The sequence below is a fragment of the Physella acuta genome, unplaced genomic scaffold, assembly GCF_028476545.2.
Source record: "Physella acuta isolate Inbredline_101_S28 unplaced genomic scaffold, ASM2847654v3 ptg000855l, whole genome shotgun sequence".
Taxonomy (NCBI): Eukaryota; Metazoa; Mollusca; class Gastropoda; family Physidae; genus Physella; species Physella acuta.
The window spans coordinates 186,654-199,950 of record NW_026732372.1 but is presented as its reverse complement, the minus strand read 5'-3'; the positions used below and the strand labels follow the sequence as shown (position 1 = coordinate 199,950).

General features: G+C 34.8%; 1 protein-coding gene across 3 annotated transcripts; it reads right to left on the bottom strand.

The window, feature by feature from the left end:
- Positions 1 to 5,733: 5,733 nt before the first annotated feature.
- LOC131952145 (calumenin-A) lies at positions 5,734 to 12,216 on the bottom strand. Of its 3 annotated transcripts, XM_059314683.1 has the most exons (9): positions 12,035 to 12,216; positions 11,154 to 11,273; positions 10,700 to 10,830; positions 10,407 to 10,600; positions 10,118 to 10,284; positions 9,951 to 10,011; positions 9,534 to 9,761; positions 9,058 to 9,266; positions 5,734 to 8,731 (listed from the first exon to the last, which is right to left on the bottom strand). In XM_059314683.1, the coding sequence occupies exons 2-9, from the start codon at positions 11,271 to 11,273 to the stop codon at positions 8,627 to 8,629; spliced, it is 1,215 nt and encodes a 404-aa protein (XP_059170666.1). In that variant the 5' UTR covers positions 12,035 to 12,216; the 3' UTR covers positions 5,734 to 8,626. The 3 variants fall into 3 exon arrangements, with proteins under 3 accessions (XP_059170666.1, XP_059170664.1, XP_059170665.1); XM_059314681.1 differs by lacking the exon at positions 9,058 to 9,266 and having other exon boundaries at positions 9,538 to 9,761; XM_059314682.1 differs by lacking the exon at positions 9,534 to 9,761.
- Positions 12,217 to 13,297: the final 1,081 nt, after the last annotated feature.

Genomic DNA, 13,297 nt, shown 5'->3' with positions numbered 1-13,297 from the left:
AAGAAAGTGTGGCGTAACAATTATATATGATTTCTCAAAGACCACAAATGATTGAATTATGGTTATTTCAGAAAGGGGGTTAAGACTTTTTGAGACAACATTTGACGATAGTGGGGTGGATTATAATCGGCTTTTAAAGTACGACGTCATTATTATATGGATAATCCCTTAATGAAATAAAACTATCGGTGACCGGGCGATCTGCAGGCATCAACGGACACCTGCTTTATGACGCCCAGACATGTCGGGGCTGTGCCAGTGACATTAACGTTAGGGTTTCTTTCAGACATTTTTCTCCTGGGGGGGGGGGGGGCGTGAAACTTCCGAGAGGGAGGGGCGGACAGTTTATATTAACTATATATTTTCTATATTTTCCGAAGCTGGTGGTGGGCGTGGTTCCGGAAGGGGTGGAGATTTCCCCACTCTCCCTCTCCCTCCCCCTCCCCCTCCCCACGGGGAGAGATGCCTGAAAGAAATTCCAATAACTGTTACAAACAAGCCAATCAAAGATTTCGTGTTAGCAATATCTGATTCTCATCAGGATTTGAACTCACAGCTCTCGTGTTAGCACTATTTCTTAAATAAGACAGCTCTCGTGTTAGCACTATTTCTTAAATAAGACAGCTCTCGTGTTAGCTTTATTTCTTATATAAGACAGCTCTCGTGTTAGCACTATTTCTTATATAAGACAGCTCTCGTGTTAGCTTTATTTCTTAAATAAGACAGCTCTCGTGTTAGCTTTATTTCTTATATAAGACAGCTCTCGTGTTAGCACTATTTCTTATATAAGACAGCTCTCGTGTTAGCTTTATTTCTTAAATAAGACAGCTCTCGTGTTAGCTTTATTTCTTATATAAGACAGCTCTCGTGTTAGCACTATTTCTTATATAAGACAGCTCTCGTGTTAGCACTATTTCTTATATAAGACAGCTCTCGTGTTAGCTTTATTTCTTATATAAGACAGCTCTCGTGTTAGCACTATTTCTTATATAAGACAGCTCTCGTGTTAGCACTATTTCTTATATAAGACAGCTCTCGTGTTAGCACTATTTCTTATATAAGACAGCTCTCGTGTTAGCACTATTTCTTATATAAGACAGCTCTCGTGTTAGCACTATTTCTTATATAAGACAGCTCTTGTGTTAGCGTTATCTCTTATATAAGACAGCTCTCGTGTTAGCACTATTTCTTTAAAAAGACAGCTCTCGTGTTAGCTTTATTTCTTATATAAGACAGCTCTCGTGTTAGCTTTATTTCTTATATAAGACAGCTCTCGTGTTAGCACTATTTCTTATATAAGACAGCTCTCGTGTTAGCACTATTTCTTATATAAGACAGCTCTTGTGTAGCTTTATTTCTTATATAAGACAGCTCTTGTGTAGCTTTATTTCTTATATAAGACAGCTCTTGTGTAGCTTTATTTCTTATATAAGACAGCTCTTGTGTAGCTTTATTTCTTATATAAGACAGCTCTCGTGTTAGCTTTATTTCTTATATAAGACAGCTCTCATGTTAGCGTTATCTCTTATATAAGGTCAGCCAGCGTCTTTTTTTACAGCTCATTAGTCTAACTTGCTTAACTACATACCACGGCTGTTCAAATATTTAGCATGTTTTGTTATTGTTTATTTTATATATCAGATTGCATGCATGCCGTGTGTGCTATAAAATTGGCTGATTGTTATATATGGCCGTTAACACAGCATAGTCGCTTGTCAACAGCACACCTCTATAAAAATGATTTGTTTTTATAACGTTCCAATGTTTTTCCCCAAGACGGTCGTTAATCTAAATTCGTTCCACTGATTGGGGAAAGGAAGGTGGGGGGGGGGGGGAGTGAGTGTTTCCGAGGATTATGTAAAATAATGTCTGGATTCTGTTGTTTTATTCTTGGATTGTAGGTTACACCGTTACAGAGGCGTAGCGAGGGGGGGGGGGACATATGTCCCCGGGCGCCGACCTTGGGGGGGGGGGCGCCAAAATGGGTTGGAAAAACAAATTGAAGGTTTGAGGGGGGTGCAAATGAAAAGTTCAAGGGGTGGGGGTGCAAATCGAAAGTTTGAGGGGGGGGGGGTGCAAATCGAAAGTTTGTCCCTGGGCGCCGGGAAGGGTCGCTACGCCTCTGCACCGTTATACGACATTGTTACTGTTATCGAATGCTAGCTCTGACTTTGAAGAGCTCCAAGACAATCATGATGAAAGTGCAGACATTCAGCAACAGATGCCTAAGAAATATTTTCCATATCCGTAGGCCAAACAACATACGAAACTCCAACTTCTAGCAAAATTTAAAAACAATATTAAAGGGGCGCTATAAAAACACCAACTCCAGTTTTCTTAAAATAAATCTGGAGAAGGCGACCAGTATTTGTTTTAGGCATCTCTTTGAAGGTGCAGTACTTAGTTTATTTTAGTTTATTTTTCACCCTAATATTTCAATTAACATTTTTTTAGGTAACCTCGTCTTTTTTTATTTTTTATTTTTTTTGTGACCTATTCATCTAATTGAAGCGCAATAGTTGGCTATATTTGCCCATACTAACTCATCTAGCTCGTGAAACAGTGCAGCTCACCTGTTTTACCTGTGTGGTCCCTAGGACCCGGGCCCGGGATCTGATCTCGAGACTTTAGGGTAATCAAGCTTACGAGCCGACCCGCGGCATATCATATGCCGCTATTTAGTTGTTTTATTTTCTACTTTTCAGTAATTCATAATTTGTTAATTCGATAGTACCAATGCTGCCACTGAAAATATTTGCTTTAAAACACTATCAGTAGGTCGTTAAGAACGATACTACCCCCCACCCTCCTTTCCCCCAACCCCTACCCCCACCCTCCTTTCCCCCCAACCCCTACCTTACCCCCCCCCCCCCCCCCCCCGTGAAAGCAGCCTCCTCTTAGTTACCTCCCCTAAGTTTAAAATCGTTTCAAACTAAATTATCTGCCCCTAATAGCCGTCACTAAACCCGGCTCTACGAATGTAAACATTTAGCGTGAACCAAAGCTCACCAGACCATGTAGGGGTGGGGTGGTAGGGAGCGCGCTTACAGCTTGTTTTCTAGCGTCTCCCAGAAGAGAATTATATATATAGATTTGTGCTCTACCATCCAACCCCGCTGTCCCCTCTGGCACCAGTACATCACAATTAATATTTATAATTTTAAAAAATTCTTTTCAATAATATTTCTTAACAGTACAACTATAATCATACTGTCGTTTTTTTTTAATTATTAAAAATAACTGCAGAAACACACGCAGAAAAAAAGCAATGGAAAAAGGTCCATTACCTTGTCAAGGAACAGCCCACTGGATCGACGAATTGGGAATAAATCGCAAAATAAAACCAGTCGAAGACAGGTTAAGTTGACACAACCAAAGACCGTCCCGCAGACGTTAAACTGTCTTTTTTATTATGGCTAACAAGTTCAACGTACACAACCCGCAGTAGTTAATGTCAAGGGCTGGGAGCTTGGTTCGCCAAGTTAAAAAAAAGATAATGTAAAGAGGATTAAGTAGGCGAGATCACTCGTGGTGATATTGTTGCTTCCCTTTATCGGTAAACTAGCGGTCTCGGATTGTTTTTAATTTTAAACTGTTGGAATTGTTTTTAAAAAATAGTTAAATTAGTATAGATTCTAATCTATTACTTTTTCTAAATTAAATAGTTCTCGGTATCGACTTGTAGTAGAATTTATTTACAGGAAAAAAATCTGGACTTTTTCATAAGCTTCTGAGCGAAAACTGCTTTATCAATCATAATTATGCTTACACACTATTGGCCTAACGTGAGTTTCTCTTTCGATAATAACGAAACAATACAGTCGACCATAACAAACGTGATATTCATATAATTCACGATATTATCCTGGACACTTTTTAAAAAAAAAAAAAGCAAAGATATGTTAAGGGATCGAAAAAAAAACCGGGCGTTTTGATATGCTTTCATTGTTTTTGTGTTCAGGGTAACAGAAAAAGTGCCCCCCCCCCCCTAGGAGAAAAAAGTCTGGAAGAAACACTGGTCGTGCTCACTTTATCCATCATAACAAAATATAAAAACACAAACTGTAAACAGACAATTTTATTTTAAATAGAACAAAATATAAGCCTAGTCGAGTTTCCCCTTACGCAAAACCAATAGACTACGCCTTAAGCTTACAATTCCTCCATATTACTTTAACGAAAATAAAAATAACCCATTCACCGTGTATTGTGTTTAAGGATGTAGATGTGGGCCTTTAAACGAGTGTAATGTGAAGCTGCCCGCATCATCACGTCCCGGAACTACTGAATCGTTTCTTGAACTGTGTGGTGATGAAGTGGGAAGGCGATACAAAAAGAAAGAAATATATTTTTGCAGCTGTTGTTGTTTTTTTTTTCAAACTATATCTTACCATTAAAGGGACTGGTGTGGATTTGTAAAATAATTCAGAGACCTCCATTTGGGGGGATGGGGGTGAGGGGGTAATCCATAAATGACGTCACTCTTTTTTGTCAATTTTTACCTCCCTTTGTTGTCATACATCGTCACATTAAATCAGACCCCCCCCCCCCCACCCCCACCCCCAAATGATGGCACACTTCAAAATTGCATTTGAACTTTTTTAAACATCCCCCCCCCCAAATATGACGTCATTTATGGAGTCTCCTGAGTAGATTTGCTAGTTTTTCTTTACTGGATAGACCCTATTTATGTTTTAGAAAACTATAGAAAGCTTAACATTTAAAGACAGCATCCCCAATTTTATATTGTATGCAGTGGCGTAGCGAGGTCGGGTGTCACCCGGTGCGGCAGTAAATGGTGTCACCCCCAAAGGCGTAGCAACCCTTCCCGGGGCAAACTTTCAATTTTCGATTTGCACCCCCCCCCCCTCAAATTTTTCTCTATACATTTTGCTATTTTTTGCCTTGGTGTCACCCCCCTAAATGGTGTCACCCGGTGCGGTCCGAACCCCCCGCCCCCCCCCCCCCCCCCCTCGCTACGCCTCTGATTGTATGGTAGGATTAAGAGCTTCATAACGGCCTCTTGGCAATTTAATAAACGAAAACTTTGATATTACAATTGCGTCACAATGTCTTCAAGACAAGGCTCAGAGTCTACTGTCCGTATAAAGAAAAAGCTTGGTCAAAAGAAACGGGTCAAACTACATCAAAGAAAAATGGACGGGTTAAATGCTAGGTGAGACATTGGAAGAGGAGACAGAGGAATGGAGGCAACTGATCAAAAGTCTACCAGACGACAAGAGATAGACAGAATGTGTTCCCGAATAAGTTTCTGTGTTTGTAGTCTTCTGGTGTATGGTAGCCAGCGACTCATACATAGTGTATCATAGCCACGATTTAGTGGGCAGCAGGTCAAAAGTTTACTATAAAAAGTAAACAATGAAAAAAATTATATTAAAAAAAACTTAAACAGCCTGTTATTTATACCAACACTAGTCTCAGAATGTTGTTCTTTATTATGACACTCTAGCTAAACAGTTGATTAATATTTTTCTTTTACTTGCATTACAAGCAGAATTTCTTCCAGAATCTCTCCAAGTAAACAATGAGGTGAAGAAACCCTTAATGTAGTAGGGTGCAGTTTATAATGACAGGGTGTCAAATCAGTAGCCTTGAAACACCTGGAATTTTAGTCTTCTGTTATCTACACCAGATTAGGTTGTTGAAAGAAAAAAAAGTGACAAAATCAACTGAATTAACAATATGTAACAATTAAGAAAAAACAAGTAAAAATAAAACTTCATACGTCTTTATTCAGAGCTATGCATTCAAATACATCATTTAAAAAAGTAAGAAAACATTTTTTTGATCATTCAGGGTCCATGCCATTAAAGTCCAGGTTTTATTATCTTGTGGCCTATAGCCAGAACACAATGTCGTGTGGTACAATAGAAGACAGTGCTTTTGTTACCATGAACACCATCTCCATAGTGGCACATTGGGTGACATGTGATACACATACAAAAGGTAGAATGTTAGCATGCAACACACAGTTTTATCATGCAGCACAAAGTTACTTGAACCATCTAATTACAATTGGTAAGGGATACAACTCCTGTTATACAATATTCAATTTTTTTAAATGTTTCAAAGAATAATTAATATATATTTTTTAAAAGGTGTAAATGTTATTTTGCCATCATCACCATCTTGTTATTAGTGGTTCTTGTACAGATTCATGAATACATTTTATGTAGACATGCATACATACAAATCTGTAGCAGCTAAAGGGTTAAAAGCATCTTTCAAACTATCATTTGATCATTGGAGGAAGTGAGTAAACTTCTGTTTTGTATATACAATTGACTGACTAGACACATCAACTTGCACACATAATTCATGTTCAATAGAGAATGTACATATGATACACATAAACAGAACACATCATTAGTTAGGTTCAAAACATTTGGCTAACACAATCTCAGGATAAATTAAAAGAATACTGATAGTCATTGTAGGTGGAAATTAAAAACAGTCTTTGTCAAGCAACTGTTATATTTTTTATACAAACAGCACTATCATTTTAGATACTAAACCAGAATATACTAGTGGCAGTGTACAACTGTAAGCTGGGTTATATTGGGTTAAGCTTTGTCTATCTCTTTAATAATCTCTTTAATAAAAGGCTAAAACCAACTAAATAGTTGGCAGCAAATTAGACAACAAAATAGAAGCCTCAATGTTTAGTTTCAATTAACTAATAATGGCACAGATCTTTCTCAGTTGCTTGTAACCAATCTATACAATTTTATATTACAAATGTAGTCACATATCTAAACAATGATTAAAATCATTTCTAAAAATTTTGGTTCTTAATTTTATCCTCACTGCACCTCTTACTAACAAATCAACATTACTGTGTTAAGTAAACAAAAAGGAACATAATATTAAGTGAAACAGTGGGAAGCTTCAGGTTTGGTAAAGTCAAACAACAATAGAGTGGAAGTAAGTCAAAACAGCAGGTACATTGTAGTAGGCAAGCAGCAAATGAGCACCATTGTTAGTGAGTAAAACAATCAAATTGGCTGGCTCAGTCTAAAAACAAAATCAAATGAATCACTGTAAAACATACATCACTTTGGTTTTTTTTACAATAGCCTAGTTGTGGCAACATAAAATTGTTATTGCTCAAGCAAAAAAAAAAATAATTACTTAATATTTTAGCAAATAAAATGATCAAACCATTTTAAAACAACATCTAAAATTCTTTTGTTAAGTTTTTTTCTACATGATTAGGCCTATATATTCACTATCCTAGATATTACATAATTATATGCATTTCTTATGTAATAAATTTGGTTATACGTTTAAGGTATTCTAAGGTAGAAAACTAAGATAATCAAGCATATAAATATCTTGCTTAAATTGAGTAACATAGGTTGATGATACATGAAAAGTTAAGTTTTTTTTTAAATGAATAAAACATTTTATAACTAGGTATACACATGACATAAAGAAGTGCTAAAAAGAAAATTTTGATTCTAAATTAATGTGCAGAATATATGAATTAGTACAATTCCACTTTTTTGTATGGTTAAAAATACACAAGAAATTTGTGTAAATTGTGTGTATAAATTAACAAGAGTGATATTCTAATAATAATACAATTGCTAAGACTATCCTGTTAATCTTTTAACATAAAACAATAATTTCTTATGAATTCGATGAATGATTTATAACTAAATACTGAATGTATAAAAAAAAACATTAAACATTAGCTGCTGACTGAACAAAATGTTACAATCAAGGCAAAAAAATTTGACATCTAGAACCTTTGTTCAGATTATTCAACAAACTTTTTTGTTGCAGCTCTTAAGTGTCACAAATGTATTAAAAAATGAACAATGAGATTTGTTTTTCAGTAATGACAGCAATTAAATTCAACCAAATAGATCAGATGTTTATGACATGATATTTTTAGAAAATCAATTAATTAGGGGATTTAAAATTGGACTGTAACAGAATAATGTTACTTCGGTAATAAAAATTACAAGTACATCTTAAGGACGGATTTCAATTAGTGGTAACCATTTTATATACACTGATTCAAAATGGTACTCTAGGTCAGATTATTTGTATTTAGTTACTGATATGGTTGGTTCATAAACATGTAATGTAATGGTTACCTTGGATATACTAAATTCAAGGATGAACAAAGGTTTTAAAAGAAAATTCTACCAGGGATTGAAATCAAATGCTTTAACTGCAGACATTATAAAAGAATACTTTTTGTTTTTAAAAAAACCATATCGCTATGGTATAATATCAATTGAGTGAAGCTATATACAATATCAGAGAGGTAGTCTGCTCCCTGTGATAATAATTTACGGCATTAGGTATCTCTAAATGCAAAGATAGCAATCTAATAGTTTAAACAAATCAAAATCAATATGGTTTAGTCAAACATCGGTTTGTTGAGAGGGTATCTTATGTGCCAAGTCTAATAAACTACCATCATTTACCTTTTGTAACTAACATATTAATACTAACTGTTCTACTGAGACTCAATGGTTCTAACCATCTCTTTTGTTAAATATGAACTGCTATTTTTTTGTCAAAGTTTATTAACTTCACTATCAGAAATATTTAGGAAATGTTCATTTCTATAAACTAGCAAATACACTGGTTAAAACTCATCATGTTTAGTTAAAGCTTCACCAAAATCTGTAGCTTGGCTTCCTACAAACAAGTCATATTTGTCCAAAATTTCCTCTTTGCTAAGCTTGCCATCCTAGTGAAATATAAAAAAAGATAATTATATTTACACTAATACACATGCAATTATAGCAATAAATTATAATTAATATATAAATTATTTGAAAAAATTATGTAAATAAAAATGTGAGTGACAGAAAACAGAGAAGAAACCTATATAGGTGACAGGTAGTTCTTTAGTTAACTAGAATCATACGGTTTTTCAAAGATATAAGTGGCGAAGTGGATGTTTCCACTTTAAAATTTGAATTAACGAAGTGCAGATACATTTTAAAAAACTGAATAAATTATCGATAATATAATGTCGCCCAAATAGCCATGCCAAATTACTAAAACGTATACCTTATCTGTATCTGATTCAAAAATCAGGTGTATAGCTTCTGCTCGTGAGTGATCATAATCATGGGGGATTATCCACTCCATTACTTCTGCCTTGTCCATTTTCCCATCCTTGTTTTTATCACGGTAATTAGCAAATTGTTCGCGTTCTGATTTAACCCAATCAGGTTCTTCTTTCCCTTCTTCTTCAGGGGTACGAGGCCACATGTCACCTATGGGTAGGCACAGAGTAGGAGTAGAGAAAAGAATGAAAAACAAAAAAGTGAAGAGTGCCACCCATGTCCATCTCTTTACTGTTCATAACTTTGTACTGACAATCTGTAATCCTTAAATCCTACTACTGGGTTTAATACCCCTGGCACTTCATTTAAAAAGAAGTTTGGATTCTGTAAGCTTGTTTTTGGTCTGATTTTTGTACTATGTAAAAGTATACAGCAAATGTAATGGATTGGGTGGCAACACTTTACTCTTATCCAAACCAACCCTATTTTCATCAGAGGATCGAATGAGGTGCTCAGCCTCGGCAGTACTATGATCATAATCTTCTGGAATAATCCATTCCCTTATTTCATGTTTATCAAGTCTCCCATCATGATCTTTGTCACGAAAATTTGCAAACTGTTCCCTTTCTGATTTCACCCAATCTGGTTCGCCTTCATTCTCAGGGTCATTTTCATCATCTTCGTCATCATCACCCCAAATATCATCTATAGCAGTAACCATCTATTTTAGTGTTTGCCATAAATAACAATGTCTTATAACAAAACAATTGTTTATAGTTTTTAAAGCTTCGAATTAAGCTACAAGAGATAGTTTCTAAAAAAAAATTTCTTTCATTTAGTAAAATTATACTGAAGGGTGAGTTAGGTTTTATTGATCAAAAAAAAAAAACTTACCAATATATTCTTGTAAACTTATATAACCATCTCCATCTTTATCAATATCCTCTAGTGTTTCCTAAAATTTATAGTAAGAAAAAAGTCAGTACAATTATTTAATAAAAATTAAATGTTTTACTTAATAGTTTTTTATCTACCCAAATTTCATAATAAAAATTACTTACATCAACAACAATACCCCTCATGTGTTCAGCTTCCTCAGGATGAAGAAAATCTTGGAACTCCTCTTTTGTCATTTTACCATCACCATTTTTATCTGCTTGGTGCCACCTTCTTTTGTCTCTCATGATCATGTCTTTGTATTCATAAGTAGGAGCACCCTCAACTGGTTCTATATTTTTTTAAAAGTGGAAAATAGAAAAGAGAATAAGAATTTGAATGAAAAACTTTTTACATTATCATTCATTATGTAAATTTCAACATAATTCTAAAACAAAAGTAATGCAAGCTTACCATCACTGTAACCAAAAGTACGTTTCTGATAAGATTCCCAAGATAGAGAGTTATCATCATCAGGTGCATGGTCTTTCCACATGCGATCAGTGTCTGTGACAATGTAACGTCTTTGTACATACTGAATCCATTCTTTCAGCTCTGGCTCTGTTACTTCACCATCTTTGTCCTTATCAATCTTGTCTACGATGATACTAAAATACATAAAGTATATCACATTATACACGGCTAAGAAAAAATAGTGGAAATGTGATCAAATATTTCTAAATTTCTAATAAATTGTCCTTTCTTACGCCAATCTTCTCTTGCTTTCTTCTGGTGACAACTGATCAAAAGTCTCTGCTTCTTCATGACCAAGAAAAGCATCATGGTCATAATCATTGTTGTGCTCACCATGAACTTCATGTTCCTCATCACTTAGAGGCTAGAAAATTGAAACAGATAGGTAAATTTTATCAAAAAATTACTCATGTAGCGGTGATTTAATTATAGCTAAGGGATATTTAAGATAATTTGCCTATGTTTGGGTTTAAAACTTATTTCATAACTTTTGATTAAGTGCTATATTTATGATAAATCACAACAGACAGCAGTATACATTTTTTCTAGACACTTTTTAATTAATATAATATATTAATTTTTTGTCAAGCACCATGCAATGAACATCTACAAACATAAACAAGTTGTCATATTAAAACAAAAAAGATTAAATATTTTTCTAAATTTTTAAATTAATATAGATTATACCTTGTCTTGGACTCTCTGTTTCTTTTCGTTTGTAGGAATGGCACTACAGTAAACAGTGGTGATGATAAACAGTACCAAAATGAAAGTATACAGCTTCATAGCTTGCCCTGATTTCTGCATCTGTTTATAAAGGGGAAAAATTAGGCCTAGATCTACTTAAAAATTAAGTAATAGATCAGTCAGGTAAGCTTCAGTTTAGTTCTTTACAAATTTAAAAGCTGTTCATGAAATCTGCTAGATCTAGATGTGGTTATTACTTTTCAGTATTCCTGTCATGCACAGTGTGACAGTAGGTCTCTGCATTTGATCTTGCCGCTTTTCTTTGATTACCATGTTTTTTGCATGCTAATTTAAAATCTTAAGACTAGATTTCACTAGACTAAGATACTAGCACAGTAGTATTTACTAGAATCTAGATCTAGTTAGACTAGTAGTGAATATAGAATAATATTATAATCAATAATCAGAGTTTCTTCCAGGTCTGGCATCTCTTGGGGGAGGGGGGAGGGGCAGAAAATATATACTAAAATTAATTTAAAAAATTATATAGGCCTAGATCTACTTTTTAACTCCCCCCCCCCCCCCCCCCCCCCCCCATTGAACAAATAAAACTCTAGAACTCTAGATCTAGATTCTACTTCTAGATTTAGATCTAGACTAGACTACTACTAGATCTAGATCTAGAAATCTAGATCTAGATTCTAGATCTAGAGATCTAGATCTAGATCTACTCTAGACTCAAGATTTCTAGTCTTAGTATTAGTAGAATAGATATTAAGATAAGATTAAGAATTTAAGAATAAGAAGACTCTTGAGTCACTCTTGACTTATGCTAAGATTGGCTAAGAAGTACTTATTAATTAATTAACTACTTAACTTACCTTAACGTGTAAATGGCTATAGGTAGTGTGAGATCAGTAATCAAAGCTTACGTGATTCAAATTAAGTTATAGATCTAGAATCTAGATCAAGAGCACTGCTAAAAATCGATTAGTTTTAAAGAAAACTTCAATATCACCGCAGCATAGTAAATCTCGTAAGCTAAATAATAAGCTCTTAACTCTATCTTAATTCTAGGAGAGCTCGGGCCAATGAAATTGCAGAAAATGTAACATGTGACGTTGCTGGCCCAATGGCATTGGTGCCAACGTGGCCTATGAATTTAATCAACCAACCAAAGCGAAAAACATTTTGGAGTCTGCTGCGTGGCAGGAAACACAACACTACAAAACTTCGTTCCACGTGGAACATTCCATAGTTGTTGCATACCTGAAATTTTTAACCAACATCATTTTTATTCTAGGAAATATGCAATAGACATATGAATACAAATCACACACTAGACTATTAACTTAATTAAGTTATAAATGGGTTTCTATTTCCTTGGAGGGCCTTTCCGCTGTTGGCACCTAGACATTAGACAACACGATAATGATAAAATCAAGATATAACCTTGATAAATAACAGGTCACATGTGGAATCTTTTTAAAAAAATCTAAACTCTAAGTTTGCGTATAGTGTTATCCCAAGTCCACACTGAAGATCGAGAAAAACTTTTAATGAGGCAAGAAGACCTCAAATGTAGGCCTACTTTTCAACATAGATTTCTTTTTTTAGATTTTGAAAAAAATATTTGATGTTTTATACACGGCACGGCAATGTATAGGAACGTATGAAGCACTGGAGTTTCAGACACATTTATTTCACTTTTTTGCTTAACCCATAACTAGATTCTATATCAGTGAGTGTTAATACCACTACTCAAAATGCAAATTAATACACAATAGCAAATCATCAGAAACATTTAGAAAATCTAAAGTAGGCCTACACATTAGATTGAGACAAGGTATCTGGTTGTGTGAACATGAAACAAACCACAGCAAACAAAGGAACTGCATGAATGTGTGGAATCCAACGGACACAATAAGCTGAAGTTGAATACTTGGATTTCGCAAGGGGGCTCTGCCTTCTAGCAAATAATCAACAACAAATTAAGAAAAAAAAAACTGCTGGTTGAAGAACGATAAAAAAGCAACTTTTTTTTTAAACCAACGTGGAATTCTAGTGCGTTGTCAAGACAAACTAACTCAGGATCTTTAGCACAGAATAGTTTATTTTATAGCCTACTGTATGGCTTGGAGACA